Raw genomic sequence first — 27046 nt, forward strand, 5'->3', positions numbered from 1 at the left:
TCACTTCATCATTTATATCAAAACATCACATTGTACATCTTAAATTTATACCTTAAATATTTTTTAAAACAATCAAATTTTAAAAGGTCAAAATCATACAATGAAAACTAAAAAACAATCCTGGGAGAAATCACAAAAAAATCGAAATAAACAGTTAAATGTTCATGGATCTGAAGACTCATCATATCAATGTTCCCAAAAGTGATCCACAGATTTAATGCAATCCCAACCAAAACACTGATAGGGTTTTTGTTTGCTTGTTTTTGGTAAAATTTGGCAAGATTATTCTTAAATTTATATAGAAATACAAATAACCTAAAATAGCTAAAATTGTTTTGAAAAAGAACTAAGTTGGAGGAGTTATGCTATCTGATTTAAAGACTTGCTATGAACCTATATTAATCAAGAAAGTGGGTTACTATTACAAGAATAGTCATATAGATCACTAGAACAGAAGAGTATACCTAAAAATAGATCTGCACATATATGCTTAATTGATTTTTGACAAAGGTGCCCAGGCAATTCAATAGGGGAATCAGTATTTTTTAACAAATATCCATACAGAAACCAATTAACCTTGATCTGTATTTTGTGCCATATATAAAAATTACCACAAAAGGGATCATAGGCCTAAATGTAAAAAATAAAACTATATAACTTCTATTTTTAAAAAAGTAGAAAACCGTTATGATTTTGAGATAGGCAAAGAAAGTAGGAAACAAAAAGTATGACCCATAAAATAAAATAAAGCGATAAACTGGATTTCAATAAAATTAAGATACTCTTAAAACTAAAAATCGAATTACCATTCAATCCAGCAATCCCATTACTGTGTATTGACTTAAAGAAAATAAATCATTATATCGAAGGAATACTGGCACTTGCATATTTACCGCAGCAACATTCATAATAGCAAAGATAAGGAATCAATCTAAGTGTCCATCAACAAATGAATGGATAAAGAAAATATGGTACTTCTACACAATGGAATAGTATTCAGCCATAAAAAGAATGAAATTATGTCATTTGCATCAACGTAGATGAAACTAGAGGTCATTGTCTTAAGTGAAATAAGCCAGGCACAAAAAGACAAATATCACATGTTCTCATTTATTTGGGGGTGCTAAAAAATTTGAACACATGGAGGTAGAGGGTGGAAAAATAACAGAGACGGAAGTGTGAGAAGGTGAGAAGGGAGAACATGAAGATAAGTGGGTTAAAGGGTACAAACATAAGATAGAAGGAATACATTCAATGTTCAATAGCAGAGTAGGATGACTATACTTAAAAAAATGCATTGTACCCTAAAACCCGACTTGATCACTATGCATTATACATATGTTAAAAATTTCTCACATACTCCATAAATATGCACAACTTAGAAAAGACACAGTTAAGAAAATGAAAGGCTAAGCCACAGACTGGGATATAATGTCTGCAAATAACTTATCTGACAAAGGACTTGTTAACAAAATATATAATTCTCATAACTGAGAATGTCACCAAAATAGCACAGTATATGTAGCTTTACTCTCCTCCACAGAAAACCAAAAAGAACTAGCCACTGCCCAGATTATCAAAAGGAATATTCCAGAACTCAATGACTGAAGTTGTGACAATCCCAGAGGCCACAGAGAACTGAAAAACTGCAAGCAAAAGGTAAAATAGCTCCTTCCCCAAGCTGCCAGGCACTGTGTAGAAAGGCACCCTCAAAATCAAGGTTCCTATAATACTGGAAAAAATAAAAGTGGACAGCTAGCTTCCCCACCATCTTAGATTCCTTTCCAGAAAAATTATTCCTGCCTCAACCTGTAAGAAGCCTCTTGAATGCCTGCAGAGTAAAAAATCTCAAAGGCAGCTAGAGTTAGAGGGTGGGGGTGGGGTTAGCAACACCCAGTGCATGAAACTCCAGCTTCCCTTCATCTGACCTCAAAAAAGACACCAAATCAGAAAGGCTGTTTAACAGCATCACGTTGCAGGAAGCACACTTCATCAGTCCTCTGGGAACAAACCTCCATCCAGCTTTCCCACAGAGCTGGGGTATCTTTGGGATTCCTCCCCATCCAGGATGAGTAGCACTCTGAACTTGAGAAAGACTATGTCAAATCTGGGTTCAGGGTGCCATCTAGTGTTGAAAAGGAGGCAGTGATCTCAGGCTAAGGGAACTAAATAGTCACTCTGCACAAAACCTCTAGACAGACATACTTCTGAAAGACCAAACCAAGCCAGACAGTGAAGACTGGAATAAAGAACTAATCCTTCAATGCAAATGCACAGACATATATCCATAGAAAGAGCAAACAGGAAACCATGACATTCCCAAATAGACAAAATAAGGAGCCAGTGACTGACCCTAATGAGATGATGTTGTGTGAGCTCTCAGATCAAGAATGCAGAATAGCAATTTTCAGGAAACTCAGAAAATGCCAATGTAACACAGAAAAGCAATTCAGAAATGTATTACAGAAATTTAACAATGAAATTGAAATTTTAAAAAATTAAACAGAAATCCTAGAGCTAAGAAATACAATAGTCAAACTGAAAAATACATGGGATGGTCTCAACAACAGAATTGATCAAGCAGAAGAAAGAACCAGTGAGCCCTAAGACTATTTGAAAATACACAATAAGAAGAGAAAAAATAATGAGAAAAATGAAGAACGCCAACAAGATATAGGGGATAGCCTCAAAAGAGCAAGTCAAAGGGTCATTGGCTTTAAAGAGGATGTTGAGAAAGAACAAAAGGTAGAAAGCTTATTCAAAGCAATAATAACAGAGACTTTTCCAAACCTAGAGAAAGATATAAATATCCAGGTACAGGGTTAAAGACAACCAAACATGTTCAATCTAAATAAGATTACCCTAAGGCATATAATAATCAAACTCTCAAAGGTAACAGACAAAGAGGGAAATCTTAAAAGCAGCAAGAGAAAAGAAGCAAATAACATATAAAGGAGTTTCAATTCCTGTGGTAACAGAGTTTTCAGTGTAAGTCCTACAGCGCAGGAGGGAGGGGGGCAACATATTCAAAGTACTGAATGAAAAAAACAAAAAAACAAACAAAAAAAACCTCCCATACTGTGCCCAGCAGAGCCACCCTTCAAACAGGAAGGAGAGATACAGACTTTCCCAGACAGAAGCTGAGGGAATTCATCAACAGAAGATTTGTCTTACATGAACTGCTGAAGCCAGTTGTTCAATCTTAAAAGAACACTAATATGTATCAAGAAAACACCTGAAGTTATAAAATAAACTGGTAAACGTATATAGACAAATTCAGAATAAACTATGCAGACAAATACTGAATTGTAGTGTGTAAACCGTTCACAACTTTAGTATGAAGACTGAAAAAAATCTATCAAAAATAATGACAATTTATTAAGGTCAGCCTGGCCAACATGGTGAAACTCCATCTGTACTAAAAAATACAAAAATTAGCTGAGTGTGATGGCACGTGCCTATAATCCCACCTACTCAGGAGGCTGAGATAGGAGAATCGCTTGAACTCAGGAGGCAGAGGTTGCAGTGAGCCGAGATCGTGCCACTGCACTCCAGCCTGGGAGACAGAGCAAGACTCCATCTCAAAAACAAAACAAAACAAAAAGGCAATTTATTAAGGGATAGGCAATATAAAAAGATGTAAACTGAGAAAACAAAAAGTTAAAATGGGGAAGTAATGGACTTAAATTTTAGAGATTTTAGTTTTTAATTTTTCTTTTGATCAAAGTTAAGTTGTCATCAGTTTATAATAAGATGTTCTAAGCCCCACAGTAACATCAAAGCAAAAACCTGTAAAAGATACACTAACAAAAGCAAATAATTAATACATGCCACCAGAGAAAAATCACTAAACAACAAAGGAAGATAGTAGTAAAATAATGGAAGAGAGGAGTTACAAAACAATCAGAAAATAATAACAAAATGGCAGTAGTAAGTCCTTACCTTTCAAAAATAACATTGAATGTAAATGGGACTAAATTCTCCAATTAAAAGAGAGTGGCTGAATGGATTTAAAAAAACAGCATCCAACTATATGCTGCCTACAAGAAGTTCACTTCTTTAAGTGAATTTCTAGTGAATAAGACACATAGAGACTAAAAGTGAAGGGACGGAAAAAGATACTGCGTATAAATAGAAACCACAAAAGAGCAGCAGTGGCTACACATATATCATACGAAACAGACTTCAGGTCAAAAACTGTAAGAAAAGACAAAGAATGTCATTATATAATAATAAATGGGTCAATTCAGCTAGAGGATATAACAATTATAAATTCACATGCACCCAACACTGGAGCACCCAAATATACACAACAAATATTAGTAGATTTAAACAGAGAGACAGACTACAACACCATAATAATAGGGAACTTCAACACTCACTTTCAGCAATGAACAGATTATCCAGACAAGATATCAACAAAGAAATACTGGATTTCAGTTGTACTATAGACCAAATGTACGTAACTGAAAATAACAGAACATATCATCCAACTGCTGGAGACTACACATTTTCCTCATCAGCATATAGAATATTCTTGAAAACAGGCCATATGTTAGGCCATAAACAAATCTCAACAAATTTTAAAAAGTCAAATTAATATCAAGTGTCTTTTCTGACCACAATGAAACAACACTAGAAATCAGTAAGAAGAGCACTTAAGAAACTGTACAAATACACCGAAATTAAATACATTGCTCCTGAATTATCAGTGGGTAAATAACAAAATTCTTTTAAAAAATAGAAATTTCTCAAAACAAATGAAAATGAAAACACAAGATACTAAAGCCTATGAAATAAAGCAAAAGCAGTACAAAGAGGAAAATTTATGGCAATAAAAGCTTTCATCAAAAAAGAAAAAGAAAGTCTTCAAATAAATAATCTAGCAAGTCACTTCAAAGAATTAGGAAGGCAAGAACAAACCAAACCCAAAGCTAGTAGAAGGAAATAAATAACAAACACCAGAGCAGAAATAAATGAAATTAAGGCTGAAAAATACAAAAGATCAATGAAATGAAAAGTTGTTTTTTTGAAAAGATATTCAAAATCAACAAATCTTTACCTAGACTAAGAAAAAAAGAATACTCAAATAAATGAAATCAGAGGTGAAAAGGGAGAATATAACTGATACCACAAAAATACAAAGGATCATTACAGAGAATATGAACAACTACAGGCAAACAAATTGGAAAACCTAGAAGAAATGGATAAATTCCTGGATACATATGACGTACCAAGATTGAACCATGAATAAATAGAAAACCTGAACAAACCAATAACAAGTAACAAGATCAAAACAGTAATAAAAAGTGTCTCATCAAAGAAAAGCCAAGGACCTTACGGTTTCACTGCTGAATTCCACCAAACATTTAAAAAAGAACTGATAACAATTCTATGCAAATTATTTCAAAAAAGTAAAGAGGAGGAATACTTCAAACTCATTCTATGAGGCCAGCATTACCCTGGTACCCAAACCAGACAAAAACACATCAAAAAAAGAAAACTACAGGCCAATATTACTGGCAAACATAGACGTAAAAATTCCAAACAAAATACTAGCAAACTGAATTAAACAACACATTAAAAAGATCACTCACGATGATCAAGTGGGTCTCATCCCAGGGACAAAAGTTTGGTTCAACATATGCAAATAAATAAAAGTGATACATTACATTAACAGAACCAAGGACAAAACCCGTATGATCACTTCAATAGATGCTGAAAAAGCATTTCATAAAATTCAAGATCCCTCCATGAGAAAAAGACAACAAACTGGGTACAGAAGGAACATGCATCAAAATAATAAAAGCCATATATCACAAACCCACAGCTATCATCATACTGAACAGGAAAAAAATCAAAAGCCTTTCCTCCAAGATCTAGACCAAGACAAGAATGCCCACTTTTACCACTTATGTTCAGTGTAGTACTGCATGTTCTAGCCAGAGCAATTTAGGCAAGAGAATGAAATAAAGGGTATCCATATTGAAAAGGAAGAAATCAAATTATCCTTGTTAGCAGATGATATAATCTTATATTTAGAAAAACCTAAAGACTACATACACACACGAAATGCTGGAAATGATCAACAAATTCAGTAAAGTTGCAGGATACAAAATCAACATACAAAAAGCAGGTGCACTTCTGTTTGCCAATAGTGAACAATCTGAAAAAGAAACCAAAAAAGCAATCCCATTTAAAACAGGATTTAAAAAAAAATAGGAATAAATTTAACCACAGAAGTGAAAGATCTCTAAAATAAAAATAAAAAGCACTGCTGAAAAAAATTGACAACTACACACAAAAAGGGAAAGATATCCCATATTGATGGATGGGAAGAATTAATATTGTTAAAATGTACTGCCTAAAGCAACCTATAGATTAAATGCAATTAATTAATATTAAATTAATATTGCTAAAATATACTACCAAAAGCAATCTACAGATTAAATGCAATCTCTATCAAAATACCAATGACATTCACCACAGAAATGGGAAAAAAATCCTAAGGTTCATATGGATCCACAAAAGACCCAGAATAGCCAAAGCAATCCCGAGCAAAAAGAACAAAGCTGGAGGCATCACACTACCTAACTTCAAAATACACTATAAAGCTATAGTAACCAAAAAAGCATGGTACTGAAGTAAAAACAGACACATAGACCAATTGAACAGAATAGAGAATCCCAAAATATACCCATGCATTTACAGCCAATTCATTTTCAGTAAAGACACCAAGAACACATATTGGAGAAAGGACAGCCTCTTCAACTTATGTTCTTGGACAAACTGGATGTCCATATGCAAAAGAATAAAACTAGACCCCTATCTCTCACCATATGAAAAAATAAAATCAAAATAGATGAACGACTTAAACGTAAGACTTGAAACTATAAAACTACTAGAATAAAACACTGGAAAAATGCCTCAGGTCATTGATATGCACAAAGACTCTATTGAGTAATACCTCTAAAGCACAGATAACAAAAGCAGAAATACCCAAATGGGATTATATCAAGCTAAAAAGCTTCTGCACAGCAAAGGAAACAATCAACAGAGTGAAGCAACAACATACAGAATGAGAGAAAATATCTGCAAACTATCCATCTGACAAAACATTAATAGCCAAAATATGTAAGTGACTCAAACAACTCAATAGCAAAAAAACACAAATAATCTGATTTAAAAGTGGGCAAATGCTCTGAACAGACATTTCTTAAAAGAAGACATACAAATGGCCAATAGGCATATGAAAAATGCCCAACATCATTAATCATCAGGGAAATGCAAATCAAAATCACAAGGACATATCATCTCACCGCAGTTAGAATGGTTATTATCAAAAAGACAAAAAATAACAAATGCTGAAGAGGATGCAGAGAACAGAGAACTCTCATACACTGCTGATCGGAATGTAAATTAGTACAGCCATTATGGAAAATGGTATGGAAAACTAAACACAGAAGTACCATATGATCCAGCAATCCCACTGCTGGGTATATATTGTATATAGCCAAAAGAAGAAAAATCAATATGTCAGAAGAGATATTTGCACTCCCTTGTTTATCACAGCACTATTCAAAATAGCCAAGATGTGGAATCAACCTAAGTGCCCACTGATGGATCAATGGATGAAGAACATGTTGCTATATATACACAATGGAATATTATTGAGCTATAAAAAGAAAATCCTGTCATTTGCAGCAACATGGGTGGAACTGGAAGACATTATGTCAACTGAAATAAGCCAGGCACAGAAAGACAAATATCATATGTTTTCACTCATATGTGAGTAGGGGCTATCAAAGTTGATCTCATGGAGGTGGAGAGTATAGTAGTAGTTACCAGAAGTTAGGAAGGTTGTGGGGAGAGAAGGATGAAGAGAGGTTGGTTAATGGGTATAAAACTACAGTTATATAGAAGAATTAAGTTCTAGTGTTTGATATCACAGCAGTTAACAATAATTAATGGCATATTTCAAAATAGTTATAAAAACAATTGTAGTTAACAATAATTAATTGCTTGTTTCAAAATAGCTAGAAGATTTGGAATGCCCCCAACACAAATAAATGATAAATGTTTGAGATGATGGCTATCCCAATTACCCTGATTTAATCATTACACATTGTATTCATGTATCAAAACACCACATGTAGTCCCAGCAATTTGGGAGGCCAAGGTGGATGGATCACGAGGTCAGGAGTTCCAGACGAGCCTAGCTAATATGGTGAAACCCCGTCTCTACTAAAAAAATGCAAAAATTAGCTGGGCGTGGTAGCACATGCCTGTAATCCCAGCTACTCAGGAGGTTGAGGCAGGAGAATTGCTGGAACCCGGGAGTCAGAAGTTGCAGTGAGCTGAGATAGCACCACTGCACTCCAGCCTGCGTCACAGAGTGAGATTCCATCTCAAAAAAAAAAAAACACGTGTACCCCATAAATAAGTAAATTACATATTAATTTTTAATAAAAAAAGAACTCTCAAAACTAAACAATAAAAAAACAAACAATACACTTAAAACGGGAAAAATACATGAATAGACACTTCACCAGTTTTCATATAGATGGCAAATAAACACATGAAAAAAATGCTCAACATCACTATCCATTGGAAATGTAAATTAAAATTACAATGAGATACCACTACACACCTACATGTTAGAATGGCGAAAATTAAAAAAAAAAATAGTGACTGGCCAGGCACGATGGCTCACGCTTATAATCCCAGTCAGCACTTTGGGAGGCCGAGGTGGGAAGATCACTTGAGGTAAGGGGTTTGAGACCAGCCTGGCCAACATGGTGAAACCCCATCTCTACTAAAAAGACAAAAATTAGTTGGGTGTAATGGCACATGCCTGTAATCCCAGCTACTTGGGACAGTGAGGCAGGAGAATTGCTTGAACCTGGGAGGCAGAGGTTGCTACAAGCCAAGATTGCACCACTGCACTCCAGCCTGGGTAACGAAGCAAGACTCTGTCTCCAAAAAAAAAAAAAAAATACTGATAATATCAAGTGTTGATGACCATGTGGAGTAACTTCAACTCTTACGTATTAGTAGTGAAAATGCAAAATGGTATAGAAACTTTGGAAAACAGTTTGGCATTATCTAATAAGCTAAAAAATCTACCATGCCACCTAGCAACCCTAACCCTGGAAGCCCTTAACCAAGAAAAATGAAAACATATATTCTCAAAAAATATTGTACTAGAATGTTCATAGCAGCTTTATGCATTAGAGTTCAAAACTGGAAACAACTCAAATATCCATTAATTTGTGAATAGGTGGTATATCCATGCAATGGAGTGCTACTAAGCAATAAAAAAGGATAAACAAAAGATATATGCAACAACATGGATGGATATCAAAGGCACTATGTTAAATGAAAGAAGCTAAACATAAAAGATTATATACTGTATGATTTCACATATATGACATTCTAGAAAAAGCAAAATTTCAAATAAAAAGGAGATCAATGTTTGCCAGTAGCCAGGAGTAGGGGCACAGATTGTTTGCAATGTCTAGATAAGAGGACTTTGTGGAGTTATAGAAATGTCCTATATTTTGATTATTATGGTGGTTACACAACTATATACATTTGTTAAAACTCCTTAAAGTATACACTTAAAATCACTTAAAATGAATGAATCTTATTGTATGTAAATTATATCTACATAAAGCTGATAAAAATGAAATTCTAGAACTAATAAAAGGGTAAACAATTAATTTTAAAAGCAAAAATAATACATTAAAAGAGATAACACACAGTGTTTAAGTGGGGTCTATCCCAGTAATACAATGTTCATTTCACATATGAAAATCATTCAATCCAAATTCACTGCATTAACAGATTAAAGGTAAAAGTATGTTATCATTTCAAAACATAAGTGATTCTTTTTTTTCCCCAGGGGACATTTGTCAATGTCTGGAGACATTTTTGGTTGTCACAACTGGGTAGAGCAAGGCATTGCTACAGACATCTAGTGGCTAGAGACCAGGAATGCTGTTAAACATCCTACAATGTACAGGGCAGCCCCCAGTTGAGAACCACTATTCTATATTCTACTTTCCCCATTCAATACTATGTTTCTGATATATGTTGCTATAAGGTACATACATCTAGTCTTCGGTTTGTTGCTACATAATACCTCACAATAAGCAAACCCCATCCACTTATATATCTCCCTGGTGATAAATACCTAGGTTGCTTCTAATGGTATTCCAACACATACGACACTGCCATGCAATCAACAACAGCCTTGTATGTGCTCCCTTGTGGACTTCCGTGAGAGTTTCTCTGGAATATACATTCAAGAATGGAACCAGAAGGTCATACACATCCTTAACATTTATAAATACTACCCAGGTGCTTTCTAGAATGGCTGAATGAGTTTACATACCATACAGAAAAGAGTTATCGTATCAGGCCTGAAATTGCTATTCTCAGAAAAACCTGCTGGAAATATTTCCCCTTGACTGGCATCTTGAAACTTGGTTCTCAAGAGGGTTCCCCCACTATTCCCTGATAAGAGTGGCTCACTGTGTCCAGACTGCCTGTACAAACAATGTGGTTTATGCTAAATACCTGCTTTCCTTCTGGGAGTCTGTAATTTTAGTACACACCAGGCAGAAGGTGTCTACATGATGAGCCCACAATAAGAACCTTGGACACTGAGTCTCTAATGAGTTTTCTTGGCAGACAACATTTTATATGTGTTGTCCCAACTCATTCCTAGGGGATTTATGTGCATCCTGTGTGACTCCATTGGGGGATGGACTCCTGAAAGCTTGTGCCTGGTTTCCTCTGCACTTTGCCCTGTGTGCCTTTTCCTTTTGCTGATTTTACTTCGAATCATTTTGCTATAATAAATCATAGCTATGAGTATAACCATATTCTGAGTCCTAAACCACATTCAATATAACCATATTCTGAGTCCAAATCACTAAACATAAGAGTGATCTTAGGGAACCCACCCCAACACAGAGTCTCATAAGTAAAACAGGAATATTTCCAAGAAGGCTTATTTTTAGCTGCATGCTTTTGTGTGTCATTTGAATTTTATATTAAGTGCACATATTAAATCTTTAAAAATAAATACTTTATTAAAAGGGGAAACGTGCTGTCAAAACAACTAGGTCACCTGTGAATGAGACTCAGATGATGTCAAAGAACCAGAGAGATCATACAGTGTAACCTCACATTCCAGATGAACAAACCAAAGCCCATGAAGGACTTGCCCAAAGTAACCCAGACAGACACTACAGATACAGGACTCAAATCGTCACTATCCTGTTTCCCAGAGCTCCATCCTCGAAGTCCATGTGTTCTTTTCCTATTTTTGTCACTTCAGCTTCTCCAGTGCCCTTCCCATAAATGTCTTGCAGGGACCACTTTCTTACTAACCATGGTCCTTGTTATTTCTCAGATTCCTTGATTCTCTGTGCAGTGAATATTTTGAATTCCTCCCAAAATACTGAGTCTCATGGAAACTTAACAGAAACAAAAAAGGGAAGATGAAGAAAAATTCTACTGGTAACTGCCAAGAAGGAAAGGGAGAGGGGAGGGGAATGGTAAAGAAGGAGAATCCTAGGTTGCTTCTAATGGTACTCCACCACATACGACACTGCCATGCAATCAACAACAGCCTTGTATGTGCTCCCTTGTGGACTTCTGTGAGTTTCTCTGGAATATACATTCGGGAATGGAACCAGCAGGTCATACACATGCTTAACATTTATAGGGCAAATCACAGCACTTTTCTAAGTCCTTGTTTCCTGGCTAGAGACCAGGGGCCAAAATGAAGGCCCAAGAGGAACCCATCCCCCACTGCAGGAAAAAGGAGCTGAACAGAACCAGACAGCTCAAACGCTCCTTCCATTGTTTCCTAACACCTCTCAAAACCCTCCCCAAATGGATAAGATACTTACGTGCTCTAGGAAGCAGGGTCCTATCTCGCTGAGGTGGGGGTCATCATTGTTATACTGTTTCTCCAGGTCTCTCACAAAGCCCATCTGAAATCTGTAGATATCTTCAATATTCCCAAAGATTACCTTCAGTTGCTCGTCACTGAACATGTCCCTTCTCTTCCGGCACTGCTTCAGATAGCCCTGTAGACAAAGAAAAAGCCTAGGCTGAGGAAGTCCCTGACTTCCAGAAGGCTTTACACTTCCTAAGCACTTAAGAGCCTCATTTTGGTCCCAAGAAGTAGGCATGGAATAATTATTTTCATTTTTCATATGAGGAAACAGGTTTACAGAAGGAAGTCACTCCCCCAGTGAGTAATTAGGAAAGCTGGATTGCCAGCAAAAGTCTTAAGAGTGCAAAGACTCCAAAGTCTTTTCCCTCCATCCTCTATGAAGAAGACCCCCAAAGTCAAATATCCCTTTCCAAGAAGCTGGTTGAGCACATTTTCACAGGTCTTATTAGCTACTGGTTTAGCTGGATCCATTCACATCTCTAAAGTTCTATTCCTTATAGGACCAAACCAAAGGTCTTAATAACATTGACAAAAAATTGGGAACAGAGGCCAGAACAGGAAAACTTCCCACAAGGGAACAGAAATTGACAAAACAAAACCATTTCTTCAAAAAAAAGTTCCCTCATGAACTTTAATGTCAGGAAATAACCAGGAATAATAGTTGTTTATCGTTTTAGACTTTCCCTGTTGTGTACATCAAAGTACACACACAATATTTTCTTAGACATTCATGTCTTCACATACTTTAAGAAAATGCATTCATACTATTCACATTATGCAAATATCTGTCAAACCATTTCTCAAAGCAAATTTCTCAACTATCTGAGGTAGCTGGCCAGGAGTGATCATTTAGATGAGCTCAGCCAACAAGCCTATGTGTGCCTGGACATGGTGTTTTTAACAGAACAGGTGTTTAGGACACATTTATAAATTTATATATATATATATATATAAATTTATAAATATATCATATATATATATTTATAAATAAATGTGTCCTAACACATTAATATGTCCTAACACCTAACACATGTGTCTTAAACACATAAATATGCCCTAAACACATAAAACACATTAATAAAGATAACCACTGATGAAAGAGAAAAAAAGGATGAAAGAGATTCTTGGTCTAGTAAGAAAGCATTGGGGTAACATAAACCAGACTCAAGGCATACTTAAGTCAGGACAAAAACAGCCCCGATCTAAATTGCATCTTCCATTTGGAACCTACTATCATAGGTTTTCACTTGATAGTTACTGTCCTCATTAGAAATCAGTAACACATAAAAATGTTCTTGGTGAGAAGAAATTATAGTCATTTGCTTTCATCAAAAAGCTAAGTGAAATTATCTTAACACTTTTCTTAAGGGTTGAACCCCTAAGGAAGAGTTTTACAGGGACTGATTTACCACATATAGCCCTGTCCCTATCCTCGCTTTGTCTCCCTTAACACAGCTACCAATGAGGTCATCTGGGCACACTCCAAGAAGATCCTCATCCCTGGCTTCAATGTCTTTTACTGACCTCTACAACAAATCTCACTTCCCCTTCCCATATCTGTTCTCACTCTCCAATTTAGCCATTAATTAGTAGGTGTCTTTAAATAGTTGGCAAATTAATAGTCTATGCCTGTGTTGACATCTGTTTAACTAATGATTTGTGCCCTCATTGACTGACATGTTGAAAATTTCCTGCATTCTTTCATATGCAATTTTTGATCAGGAAGAAAATTCCCAGAACACCCTTTTGGCTCCACTACCTTTACAGAGGTTGCTCCCCAAATTCTGCCTCCCTAGAAAGTTTTACATTGACTACCAGAAGGAATGGCAATAAACTCCTGTAGGCCCTTCCCTACCTAATATGTAATTCCCAGAGCCTAGTATGTCTGGGTTGGTCTGTGCCTGTGTGCCTGTCTATCTGTCTCTTTCACCCTACCATCTCTGGACGTGTCTTAGCTACAATGGAGCAGGGAGAGCAGTGAGCATATCATCTCAACATTAAATGGGAGTGAAGGCTTCCTTACCCCTTCTCCCACTTTTTTTTCCCTAAGGCAGGCTGAGGAGCACAGCTGGGGGAAAACAGTAACAGTGGCACATTCAACATATTACTTCTGGGTAAGCAATAGGTACTGATGAGTGACCACAATGAGAGACAGAAGAGGGCAGCATAGATAGCTCATTTATCTCCTGAGAAGCCAGTTCAGAAAATATTTAATAGTTGTGTCCACTGCTCCTATTTGAAAAGTCTCAGGGAAGAAACAAAACACCATAAAATCGCCAGAATTCAACAATGATACTAGAAGTCAACATCAGCAAAAAATATAACAGAAATAAAACTAAGAGAGTGGTCTTAGGAAAAGACAATGAATAAAGAATTCAGTCCAACTTCCTAAGTCCCTAAATATGTTATTTATTGCCACTCTCAAGGAAATCATTTTCTTTCTATTATATTATGTATGTTATGGCAGGGGATATATTAGGAAGAATGCCCACAGGATGGTAGGACCTTAGAATGTTTTATCAACTCTTATTTTTAAAGCCAATGATAGATTATAAATATATTCTGGTACATTTAGCTTGATGAAATATTACATAGCAGTTAAAATGATAATTAGGAAGACCATGTAGAAACATGGAAAATTGTTTATGATACAATGTTAAAAAGTAGGACATAAAATGGTATATCAGTGTGATTACAACTCTGTAAATATATACACATATGGACAGATTTGAAGGGATTATGCAAAAGTGCAAATAATTCTGTTATAGTTGATGGATTCTGGCTGGTTTTTGTTCCTATTTTTAAACTTCCTCTAATGCTGTTTTTTAATTGTCTTCATGATCAAAAATGGGATAAAAGTCTTTGCCAGAGAGTGTAAAGAAAAGAAAATGCAGCTATAAGAAGGCTGCCTGGAATGAAATATTATCAAGGAAAGAGGAGGGAAGACCCAATGTCTTCTCAAGATCTCCTGCAGCCATAGTATCTAAGATAGTCACTTGCTAAAGATTACAAATAATAGATGTAAACTGCCCTTATCAAAAAAATAAGCGATGAGACATAAGAATGTGGGAGTAGCTGGATAACCCCAAAGGGTCACCCTCGACCTCTATACCACACAAGTTTCTGGAAAAGGAAAGGCCAGGAGAAATGATTAGCTCCCTGGAGTCTTGCTTTTTTTATCCCCTTCTTTTGGCTGGCCTGATGGCTATCAAATTTTCCACATCAGTGGTGAACAGAAGGTAGATTAGGGGGTCAATCAATACTTGTCTACTCTCATTCACTCATTTTTGAAGGTATGTAAGTTTAAAATGAGTTGGCAGTGAAATGTGATTGCCAAAAAGCCTAATACCATTTTCAGTTAGAAAAAAGAAGAAATATATTGAGAGGCAAAAATGGGAGAGGCAATTGGAAGGTAGTCATACCACTGCAGGAGAGCAGAATTAAATTTTGAGTCCACCCTCTTTTCAGAGGAACACCAAGAAAATAGCACACAGCCAGAGGGGAGTGAGCAGGGTAGGGAGGGGCCTGAAAAGCAACATCATGAAGAATGATGGAAGACATAAAATTTGTTTGTCTTAGATAACACTCAGGGCCCATTGAAGGCCTGTCACAGGGCAGGGGGAACAAAAGGGGTCTGTGGCTCTTACTGCCAGGTATGCTTTGAACGCCCCATCTGAATGGTAACAGGGAACAGGGTACTATGGCTCAAGGGAGGCAGTTTCCTAGAGCCTAATCTCTGTCTCCTAGGAGTAAAGTGGGCATGGGTGGGAAGGCAGGCCAGAGAGTAGCTAAGATAAATGTGGGTATTATCAAATCAGTCACAATTGGCATAAATTAGCTCTGGCATTGTTATGGTAACAGCAAGGAAAGCTGCCCATCTATTTCACTTTGTTCTTAAACCCACCAGGGCTGATCTACGAGTTGAGACCTAGTGCATTGATCTAGAAGTAATGCCTTGATATGGGATATAAACAATACCCAAGATCTCCAGAAAAGATCCTAGAAACTACCAGAAAATAGGATGAACCAAACAGCCCCTGGATCACCTGGGGTTTAGGAAATTCTTTAGGGAAGGGCCCTCACAAAAAGTTTAGACCTCAGTGTCTCTGTCTCTAAAATGAAGACATTGAAAAAGATGTCCATGGATCCTTTCAGTTCTGACATTCTAGGGGTTTCATATGTCTTTTTTTTTTGCCTGGAACCTGAGGCCTGATAGGAGACCTGACAAACATCTTGAAGACTTTTTTAAGAAAATTAGGAGATAATGACCATGGTTGTTATTCACAGCCGTATCCTCAAAGTTTAACAGAATACCTGGCATATAGTTGCTGCTCAGTTATTTGTCAACTAAATGCTAATTAGTTCTTCCCATGCTGGTGATGATCAAAGGTAAGTTAGAAGCAGAATGTTCAAATTGGTGGTTTTCTTTTATTTCCTTCTTCCTCTTTTTGAGATAGGAAACCCTTTCTTCAAATGAAGTAAAAAAGATATTCAAAAACAAGAGAATAAAGAAGATACCTGCAACATGGAAAGTTGACAAGGAGTTCATATCTAGAATATACAAGGAACTCTTACAAATCAGCAAGAAAAAACATAAGAAACTCCATGAAAATGGGCAAAGAATAGGAACACGGCACAGAATGTCCAGACAGAATGGACAGGTAGGGCCTATGGCAGGCAGAAACCCCTGGGCTTGGCATTTTAGGCTGACTAGCTGACTCATATTTTTATCCTAGGATACTGTACAAATATTACTATCTTATACAATGTGTTATCATTTTCTATGTGCCAAGATGTAAAGACTATTGGGATGTATTGAGATAGGCAATTTGCAGAAGGGAAAACCCAAATGGCTAATACGTTTGAAAACCTCAGGCTTAAAATATACCAAATGGAAATGACTTGTAGCTACAGCATGCCTAAGGAAGAATTTCTTGATAGTGAATGGTATGATCACTAATACAGAGTGAGTGAGGAAAGCTAGGCCAGCTTCTCTGGAGGCATTTGAAGACAGAAGGTATTTCATAGGTATCAGATGGCTGAGATTATCTTCCTCAAGAGAAAGCAGACAAGACAGCTTTATAAAGCATCGTTAGCTCTGCTTACTCTTGCCTCAGTTTCCTTGATTGTACTTTGAGTTCTAAGGTTATAAGAGGCAATATCACCAATTGTTGGTCAAGGTGATCTAGAACTAAACTGAAGGTATTTTATACCACTGTCTGGGTTTAGAAAGAAGAATGTAATCTGCAGAGAGCTCATTTGAAAAGATTATGTCTCTTACTGACCTCATTGAATAACTTCAATTAAAAACCCCTTTATTTCCTGTTTCTTCATTTGTAAAATAAGGGTGTTATAACTTAAATGTTTGTAAAGCACTTTCTGCTCCCAGGAGGGAAAAAGAATGTCCTCTAATAAATAGTGTGACTTTTTTTATATTGAATATAATTTTCCCCCTTTCCCCTTCAACAAGTACAAGAGTAGGAAGTGTTTAGAGCTCTCCCATAACCTACAGAAAGAGTGGTTTATGCCATGTTAACACATCCATGCTTGAGTAAGACATGCTTCCAACGGTACCAAGAAGGAAGAAGCAGAAAATGCAGAAGTAGCCTGGCTGGCTATCACAGTTTTTCTCTAGTGAGGGCATATCTACATCTTACAGAACTAGAGAAAAAGTAAGAGCCAGACAGAACTTAAAGAGCTCCTCCAACCTATGCAATTTAGAGATCGGGTACAAGGCCTAGGGTGAAAAGACTCATCTGAGATTCCCCAGTCAGTTAGTGACCAAGGTAGGTCCTGAACCCAGCACTCCCAATTCTGAGTCTGGTATTCTTTCTGATAAACCATTCGCTCCTCACAGCTTTTGGTTTAAAGATTACACAATCCTGGGCTAAACTACTGTCTTCTGATCCAGCTAGATGCAGCTTTCTCCACTTCCCTTTGATGCCCGTGATTATAGGGTGAGAAAAGGAGATAGCTCCCATTTAAATACTTACCTTCAGCACCAATAATTGTTGAAAAATAAGGAACCAGCAAATTGTCAACAAAAGGTTTGATTGGGTTGGCTGGATTGGAAACTCCTTAAAGCAGGATCATATCACCCCCCACTTTCTGGAAAGACAAATAACTTCCATTGCTGTCCTGAGTCTGTGTCCCATAGGAAGAGGCCAAGATGTGTGGGAGTTGAGAGAACCTTCTAAGGACTTCCACTGGGCTAGTACCTGAGAGCTCTGGGAAAATAATTTTGCTTCTTAGAGATTAAATCTGTTGATCTAGAAGATAGGAATAACAATAACAACTTTTGTCCTGTTTGAAGATCAAATGACATATGATGTGAATGTACTTTGCCAATCAAAGCAGTACATACATGTGAGCAATTATATTTAATTTTGACTTTAAGCAATATTTATCGAGCATCTACTATGTACCAGGCACTGTGCTGGGGGAATATATCAGTAAATCAATAGATGAAAATCCCTGCCCTTCATGAAAAGTACATTCCAGTAGAGGAGACAGACAATAAACAAAATATATAAGTTAAATATATAATATGTCAGACAGATAAATGTAACAGATAGAAATAAAGCAGGAAAGGGGCAGAGGCAGTGCAAGGTTACAGGTTTCAATAGAATGCTTAGAGAAGTCTCAAGAAGATGATATTTGAGCAAAGACTTGAAGGAGCTGAGGATGGGAGCCATGTAAATGTGGGGTGGGGAGGGGAATGCTTTAAGCAGAGGGAAAAACCAGTGCAAAGGCTCTAAGGGAGGAATATATTAGTAATGCTGAAGGAAAAGCAAGAGGCCAGTATAGCTGGAGTAGTAACGAAAGCATAACAGAAAGGAGCAGGAGGTGAAAGTCATAGAGGCAAGGATGGGTTGACCACACAGGCCCCTGTAAACAATAATAACTTTGACTTTTACTCAGGTAGAAATGGTGAGCCATTGGAAGGTTCTGAGCAGAGGAGTGATATGACCTGACTTAGATCTTGACAGCATCCCTCAGCTACCAAGCGAAGAATAGATTGTACTTAATTTTATGAAAAACACTATGACATTGTAATATAGGTATCATTTTGGAGCAATGCTCCTCAAACTTTAATATGTATTATACATCAAATAGTAACTTTGTTAAAATGCATAATCTGATTCAGTAAGTCTGGGTTGGAGCCAAAGATTTTGCATTTATAACAAGTTTCCAGGTGATGCAGATGCTGCTCTAAAGTACAACACTTTGAGGCTAGAAGTTATGTCCAGGCCTGGCACAGAACAGAATTCCACTAAAAGTTTGCCGAATGAATGAAATGTCAGTGGTTTGATGCTGAATGCCATGTAGCACATTCCGAGGGGGAATTTTTTTTAGCATCAGCCATTGATGTGAAGGGAGGAGGAAGAAGAAAAAGACATATGGATGGATGGGTGAATAAATTTAAAAAGGAGGCAAAAAAGAAAATTACCTTTTTCCAAATACAGCATACGTTATTGCAATATCCTATTTACTTAATTTCCTCAACAAACTTAAGAGATTGCTATAATGAAGCCCATTGGAAAAATAAGAAAATTGAATGTCAGAGGAGTTAAGGGGTATCTTCAAGCCCACAGGGTTAATTAATGACCAAGTTAGAATGTGAAAAACCAGCATTCCATGTCCCCAGACCTCTTGTTCTTTCTACTCTATCTGCCTCATGGCAGGGCAGGGAGTGGGGCAGTGGGAAAAGATAACTTTTAATCTTCCTGAAAGGGGTGAGAAAATGAGTTGAGATAAAGAAAGTTCAGGCACAAAATCCTTGGCCTTGGTGTTTCCAGAGCTATACTGTTCAATGTGGCTGTCATTACAGATATATGGTTACCTAAATTAAAGTTAATTAAATGTAAATACAATTTAAAATTCCATTTCTCAGTCATACCAGCCACATTTTAACTCTTCAACAACCATAAATTGTTGGCTTATAGCTACTATATTGGAGAATGCAGACATGGAACATTTTCATCATTGCAGGAAGTTCCATTGGGCAGTACTGATGTAGAGAAATAAGAACTTTGAAAAATGTTGCAGCTGTACTACTGACTCCACAGTGGACCCTAGGCTGGGGGACAGAAAATAGAACCTAACCCCTCCTCTGGAAGGAAGGAGACAAAAAGATTCAATGCAGAGTTTTCCGAGTCAAGAAGAAAGATATAAGAGAGAGAGAGAGAGAGAGTGTGTGAGTGAGTGTGTGTGTGTGTGTGTGTGTGTGTGTGTGTGTGTTTAATCCTTTTAAAACGCTGCCTTCATTTCCCATTGGTTTTCCCTTCCTGTTCAGTAAAATGCCCTTTAAAAATGCCAACTTGCAGCTACTAAGCTTAAGAGAGTACGAGAGTGAAGGCTCTCATCTTCATTTAGGACAGAGAGATGGAAGGAGTGGGGTTAGGGAATGTAGAGAGACAGCTCTTGGGGAAAAAAAGTGACATACTGAAGGAGCCCAGGTTTGTCCATCCAGCCTCCATGTTCTGTGGAGTCCTGTCTCCAAGCTCTTTTCTGCTTAAACTCACAACCGGTGTTCTCCAAGTGAGAGAGTAGGACCAGCAGCATCAGCATCACCAGGGATGCTCATTAAACGTAAAAATGCTCATGCCTTACCTGAGACTGATAATTCATGACTTGGGGGACAAGAGTGAGAGGGCTGCTTAACAAGCTCCCCCAGAAACTCTGGTACATATTGAAGTCTGTGAATCACTGGCTTGGCGGGAGATGCATTTTGCTTTAATGAGTGAGGTTAAGCCCTTACATGAGATGGCTGTAACTGGATCAGATACCAAAAAGATAAAGGTAGAGATGCAGGGGAGAGAAGGAGGAAGACTAAGAAAGGGTAAAGACAGAGAGACAATGAATATAAATGAATAAATATTAAAACTAGACAGAGAGAAAAATGTGAAAAACAGAGATTGAGAAACCCTAAGGAAGCAGTTTTACCTCACTGACCCTAAGGAAGCAGTTTCACCTCACTGAACAGAATCTGGGAGGCTATGTGCCCTTTCCAACATCTTGGGACGGTCACAGGCAGGGCCCAGGAGGGTTGCTGGTTCTTCGTGGAAGTGCTTCCACATGAACCACCATGGTTACCTCACAAATATCCTTGAGGTGCTTGATGTAGTGACGCTCAGTGCTCATTATCTCATTGATGACATTGGCCCGCATCTGGTCCCGGTTCTGTAGTGGCCGCCCCAGACAGAGGCAGTCTGAATTGGGGTCCAGGTGTCCGTTCTGCACATCGCTGGGCCCCTCCTCCACCTCATCCTCCTGGTTCACCCAGAGCTGCGGAAGCAGGCAAAAGAAAAATAATGAGTTAGCTTCCTTCTTTGAGAGGTTTCCGGGCAAGTAGAAAAAGGATGAACTGAACTTCTCAGGTATTCAGAGAACCTTCAACCAGAGACCTCTGCAAGTAGAATTCCAAACCTGGCTCTAGGGTGACTTTTTGCCCTGGGCATGGGTTTAATCTTCTCTAGGTCTCTGGTGACCTATCTGTAAATAGAGTGGAGGGACTAAATTCATTCATGCTGGAGCACATCTAGGTAGCACAACTGGATTTTTAAAAAGGTTAAGCTATACATCTTGAGTGCCACATTTGGATTGCTGTCAAAACACAGCATTTATGCACCTGCAAGTATAGAGGCCAAAGTTAAATACTAGAGCGGGTGTCTTGAAAACAAAGTTTAGTGTTGATTTCTGTGATGGGATATACAAATAATCATCAAAATTTGACTGTAAAGTGCCTTGGACATGCAAAGATCTCTACCTCTTCAAGATTGGGATAGGGATGGGAGAATACTTCCCCACCACATACTAGCAATAGCTATTAATTGGCACCAACTATACACCATTCACTGTGCTAAGAGCTTGCAATATACTGTATTCAGCCCTGCTAGATAGGTACCACCATTATCACCATTTCACAGAAGAGGAGACTGAGGCTCAGAGAAGTTAAGTAATCTATCCCAAGTCACACAGGAAGCAGAGGAGCTGGGATAGGAGCCAGTCTGTCTCTAGAGCCTATGCTTTTAAACACTGTGCTAGAATCTTTGTGCCTCTGGTTCTAAGGAAGACAGGAAAAGAAAAGGAAAGGGCTTGGGCCAAGGTGGGCAGACAATTATTAGAATCATCAGAAACTGATAAATTTGCTAACAGTTGAGACTGTCCATCCTAAATCATGAAGGCAGTGGGAAGCTAAAAAAAAAAAAAAAAAAAACCTTTGGGACGGCCGAGTGAGATGTCTCTGGATATTCTAGATGACTTTGACTGAAAATCAAGAAGAAGGCCCAAGAAGATAGCCCTTCCTGCCACCCCCCACAGTCCTAGGAAGTGGGGAAACCATGGGGGCAGGAAGGAAACGAAGGGTGGGCCCGCTTGGCAGAGTGACAAAATCTGTCAGGGGTAATTAGCCAAAGAGCTTGCCAGTTGTCTCAACAGGTTTAATCAATTCTCCATATTTTCCATATTTTCCCTCCTTAAACCCCAGTTTTTTCCACATTCCTGCCTCAAGAAGCTAAAATCACACAATTTAGATGCATCCCTATTTCTGCCATCAGAAAAGCCTTTTAGTGGGTAATCACTCGGGGGGAAGAGGCTTTGGGATAGAACTAGAAGGATGGTAGTTACTTCCCAACTCTGTATATTCTTCCTTCTTTCTTTTTCTCACAGGAGGTGAGGGGGCATGATTACCACTCAGTGAACTTAGAGATGTCACCAGCGTATATCTCACTGAATTGTCACAGGCCAAAGTAAATAGGGCTCACTCTGTTTTTATGTATTTTGTATATACAGCCAAATTTGCAAAATGTATCTCTATCCAAAACCTATCACCCTCTGCAAGTGCTCCATTATAAATCTCTTTCCAGCTTCTAAAAGGTCAGCTTTGTGTCTTCAATATGCTAATAGCTGTCCTTTAATGCAATCAGTAGGCAATATGAGAGATAATTATTCAAAAGAATGGACCTGGGCAAAAAAAAAGTGATTTAAGGCACTGAAACAAACATCTCATATACATGATGCTGTCTATTTGTAACAATGAAAACCTCACCCTCTTAATAATCCATTAGCTTTTCCCTGCTTCTCACAAAGCAAGCTAAACCCTGCTATGGAAAGGGTAACATAGGCAGGCCTTTAAGGAATAAGAATCATTTCTTTTCTTCTTAGGAGTTTAAGAAAAGTCAGGTCCAAATGTTCACTTCTGGATAGCTGGAATAAGATGAATATTTTGAACAATTCTAGTGGGAATGAAGACAGGATATGAAGGAAAGGGGAAGCAGATGTAAAGGCAGAAATAGAACCACATTTAGGTTCAAGCTATACACCATGACACTGTCGTTCCAAATAACAATGAGAAAAGACGAAGGCAACTGCAGCCAAGTGAAAACAGATTCCTTATAAAGAATTTGGTAGAGAAGTCCTTCTGGTTATAACTAAAGGCCTGTGTAGCAGGGTCCTTCATAAGGAGCTTCTGAGAAGACACCTTCATCTACTCTACTGCAACAACCCCAGAAGCCCATTCCTTAGGTTAAGATGCTGCTTTCATCCCAAAGAACTACTAACAGATTCATTCATTCATTAAATCTATGCCAAGTGCAGATAATGTGCCAGATATTAGGGATACAACAGCAAATAAAAAAGACAGAAATCACTGCCCTTTATAGAGCTGACATTTGAGGGAAGATGTTTCTTAGCCTAGAAAAAGGTGGCATATAAGGCCTAACTGTTTTTCTCCTGATCCCAGGTTCCCACAAAACATCCCCCGGGCCTAATGATAAGACTTTCTGGTCTAACCTCTAAGTCCTCTGCTCTTGAGAGCTTCTCTGTTCTGTACAGAGCAAGGTCTTTGTCTGCATGTATGTCAGAGTGCACTGACACAGGTCAGCCCATAAGCTTATCTGCCCTGGTTGAAATATCAGACCAGAGAGCCATTATCAACCCTGCCCAACAATCCGTGCAGGCTAATGTGTACCTTTTCTTCATTGATGCTGCAATTAGCACATATAGATGCCTGGGTGACAAGTAAGAAGATAGACAATGCCTGGAACATGCCAGGTTGAAAGGCTGTCCTGGAAGTCCTCTTAGAGTGCTTAAAGGCTGGGGAAACCAGCCTTTGAACTTCACTGAACTCCGAAGCAAGGCTGATTAATGCAGTTCAATTTAACAAATACTTTGGACCTATTCTGTGCCTAACCACTAACTGTGAAGGACATGCAGATGAGCAAGACAACTCACTCCTCCCTCCTCCTTCTAAACCACGGAGTGCTTTCCAAATTGGAGACAATCTCTGGTCTTTATTACTCCCTTTTCTGTTTTCACTGTCATTGCTCTCATTTCACTGTCATTTCACTGTCAGGACTTTTATACCTGAACAAGTCCCTGGGTGATCCTCTAGCTTTTACCCTTCCCACATGCCACTATTAGACCAATTTCCCTGACTATCACATTGACTGGCTAATCCCATAAACCCAAAATCCTTAATAGCTCTCCACTGATTATAAAGCAAGTCCAAATCCCTCACCCTGACATTAAAATATTACCATAATCTGACTCCAATCTGTATTTCCACTCTTACTTCCTACTACTTCCTTTAGGGATATTGGGTTCCTCCCAGACTGGTCTATTTTCCGTCCACAAATATTCTCATCTATGTCCTTTAATCCCATGCTCAAACATAGAAATACTATAGTCCAAAGGCTTTCAAAAACTTCAGCAACAGTAATCCATCCTCTCAATTTCGTAATATAGAAACTGATACCCACAGAGACAGCCAGGGAGTTAGCAATATACCCATATCTTTAATATGCATTTTTATTTTGTGCCTTCCATTTTTTTTTCTGTTTTTAAAATTATACGTTATACAAGAACACATTTGCCTTGCAAAAAGTTAAAATAGAAAAAATAGATTAAAATTATTAAAATCATGGATGAAAGACGAAATATTACTACCAGTCTTACAGAAATAAGAATTAAAGGGAATATTATGACCAATTGTATGCCAATAAATTACATAACCTGGTGAAATGGATAAAGTCCTAGAAAGACACAACCTACAGAAACTGACTCAGGAAGAAGTAGAAAATCTGAGAAGACCTATAACAAGAAAAAGATTTAATAAATAATTTCATTCAATCTTGAAAACTTCCCACATGGGGGAAAAAAAAAAAAAAACCTCAGGACTAGATGGCTTCACTGGTGAATTCTACCAAACATTTAAAAAATAACTAACATCAATCTTTCACAAACCCTTCCAAATAACAAAAATATAGAAATCCTCAATAAAATACTAGCAAACCAAATCCAGCAACATATTAAAAACAAATTGCCCATCTTACCAGATGCGATTCCAGGAATGGAAGGTTGCTTCACATATGAAAATCAGTCCATGTAAATTACACCATATGAGTGAAATAAGGTTACAAAATCCCACATGATCATCTCAACAGGCACAGAAAAAGCATTTGCAAAATCCAACACCCTTTCATGATTAAAAAAAAATACTAAACAAACTAGAAATAGAAGGGAACTTTTCTCCAAATAATAATGAACATTTATAAAAAATCCATAGTTAATATCATATTTAATGGTGAAAGACTGAAGGCTTTCATCCTACAATCAAGAACAAGACAAGGATATTCACTTTCATCACTTTTATTCAACCTTATACTGAAGGTTCTAGCCAGAGCAATTGGACAAGAAAAAGAAATAAAAGACATTGCATCAGAAAGAAGTAAAACTATCTCTAGTCACAGATCATATAACGTGATATACAGGAAATCATAAGGAATCCACCAAAAAAAACCTTTTATAATGAATAAATAAGTTCAGCAATGTTGCAGGATATAAAAATCAATTATGTTTCTATATACTAGCAATGAACAATCTGAGAGTTAAATTAAGAAAATGATCACATTTAAATAGGAAAAGAAAGAATACACAGGAATAAATTTAACAAAAGAAGTGCAGTCTTATACAATGAAAACTGCAAAGCATTACTGAAAGAAAGTAAAGAAGAACTAAATAGAAAAACCTCTCCTATTCATGGATTGGAAGATTTAATGGTGCTAATATAGCAATACTCCTCAGATTAATTCAGATTCAACGCAATACCTATCAAAATCTCACCTGGTGTCTGCAGAAAATTGAAAAACTGGTACTAAAACTCGTATGGAATTTCAAGGGACCTAGGATAACCAAAACAATTTTGAAAAAGGAGAATAAAGTTGGAGGACTCACACTTTCTGATTTCAAAACTTACTACAAACCTACAGTAATCAAGAGAATGGGGGACTGGCACAAGAATAGATATAAAGATCAATGAAATAAAACCAGGAGTCCAGAAATATATCCTACATTCATGCTGAATTGATATTTGTCAAAGGTGCCAGGATTATTCAAGGGGGAAAATATAGTTTTTTCAACAAATGGTGCTGGTACAACTGGATATCCACATGCAGGAGAATGAACTTTGGCTCCTACTTTACACTATACACAAAAATTAAATCAAAATGGATGAAATATCTGAATGGAATCAGATTATAAAAGTCATTAAAGAAAACATAGAGGAAAATCTGTAACATTAGACAATAGTTTCTTAGATATGACACCTAGAACACAAGCAACCAAGCAAAAATAAAGTGGACTTCAACAAAATTAAAAACTTTGTGCTGCAAATGATACCATCAATAAAGTGAAAAGGCAACCCAGTAATGGGAAAAATATCTGCATATCATATATCTGATAAAGATGTAGTATTCAGAATATATGTAACTTAACAATAAAGTAACAACTTGCTTAAAAATGGGCAAAATATCTGAATAGACATTTCTCCAAAGAAGACATATAAATGGCCAATAAATACATGAAAAGATGCTCAATATCATTAGCCATCTGAGAAATGCAAACCAAAAGCATAAAAAGATACCACTTCACACATCCTAGAATGGCTGTAATAATTTAAAAGGTCAATAACAAGTATTGACGAGCATGTGAAGAAATTGGAACTCTCACGCACTGCTGGCAGGAATGTAAAATGGTAGAGCTGCTGTGGAAAATATTTTGGCAGTTCCTCAA

General features: G+C 37.3%; 2 protein-coding genes across 19 annotated transcripts in view; both read right to left on the reverse strand.

The window, feature by feature from the left end:
• Positions 1 to 27046, reverse strand: part of ARHGEF9 (Cdc42 guanine nucleotide exchange factor 9) — a 148490-nt gene that overhangs the window by 50271 nt on the left and 71173 nt on the right. For all 18 annotated transcript variants that reach the window (XR_010154705.1, XR_010154704.1, XR_010154706.1 and 15 more), the window contains 2 exons: positions 21071 to 21262; positions 11925 to 12104 (listed from right to left, as the gene is read on the reverse strand). Coding sequence is in view for 15 of the 18 variants with exons in the window: in XM_009439178.3 (XP_009437453.1) it covers positions 11925 to 12104; positions 21071 to 21262 (372 nt within the window). In the remaining 3 variants the exon portion in view is untranslated. The remainder of the gene's footprint in view (positions 1 to 11924; positions 12105 to 21070; positions 21263 to 27046) is intronic.
• The window catches only part of LOC129138636 (uncharacterized), a 76338-nt gene that overhangs the window by 6816 nt on the left and 42476 nt on the right, over positions 1 to 27046 (reverse strand). Inside the window, exons 2-3 of the mRNA XM_063804204.1 lie at positions 21071 to 21262; positions 11925 to 12104 (exon numbers count right to left, since the gene is read on the reverse strand). The gene's annotated coding sequence lies outside the window, so the exon portion shown is untranslated. The remainder of the gene's footprint in view (positions 1 to 11924; positions 12105 to 21070; positions 21263 to 27046) is intronic.

This window comes from Pan troglodytes, chromosome X, assembly GCF_028858775.2.
Source record: "Pan troglodytes isolate AG18354 chromosome X, NHGRI_mPanTro3-v2.0_pri, whole genome shotgun sequence".
NCBI lineage: Eukaryota > Metazoa > Chordata > Mammalia > Primates > Hominidae > Pan > Pan troglodytes.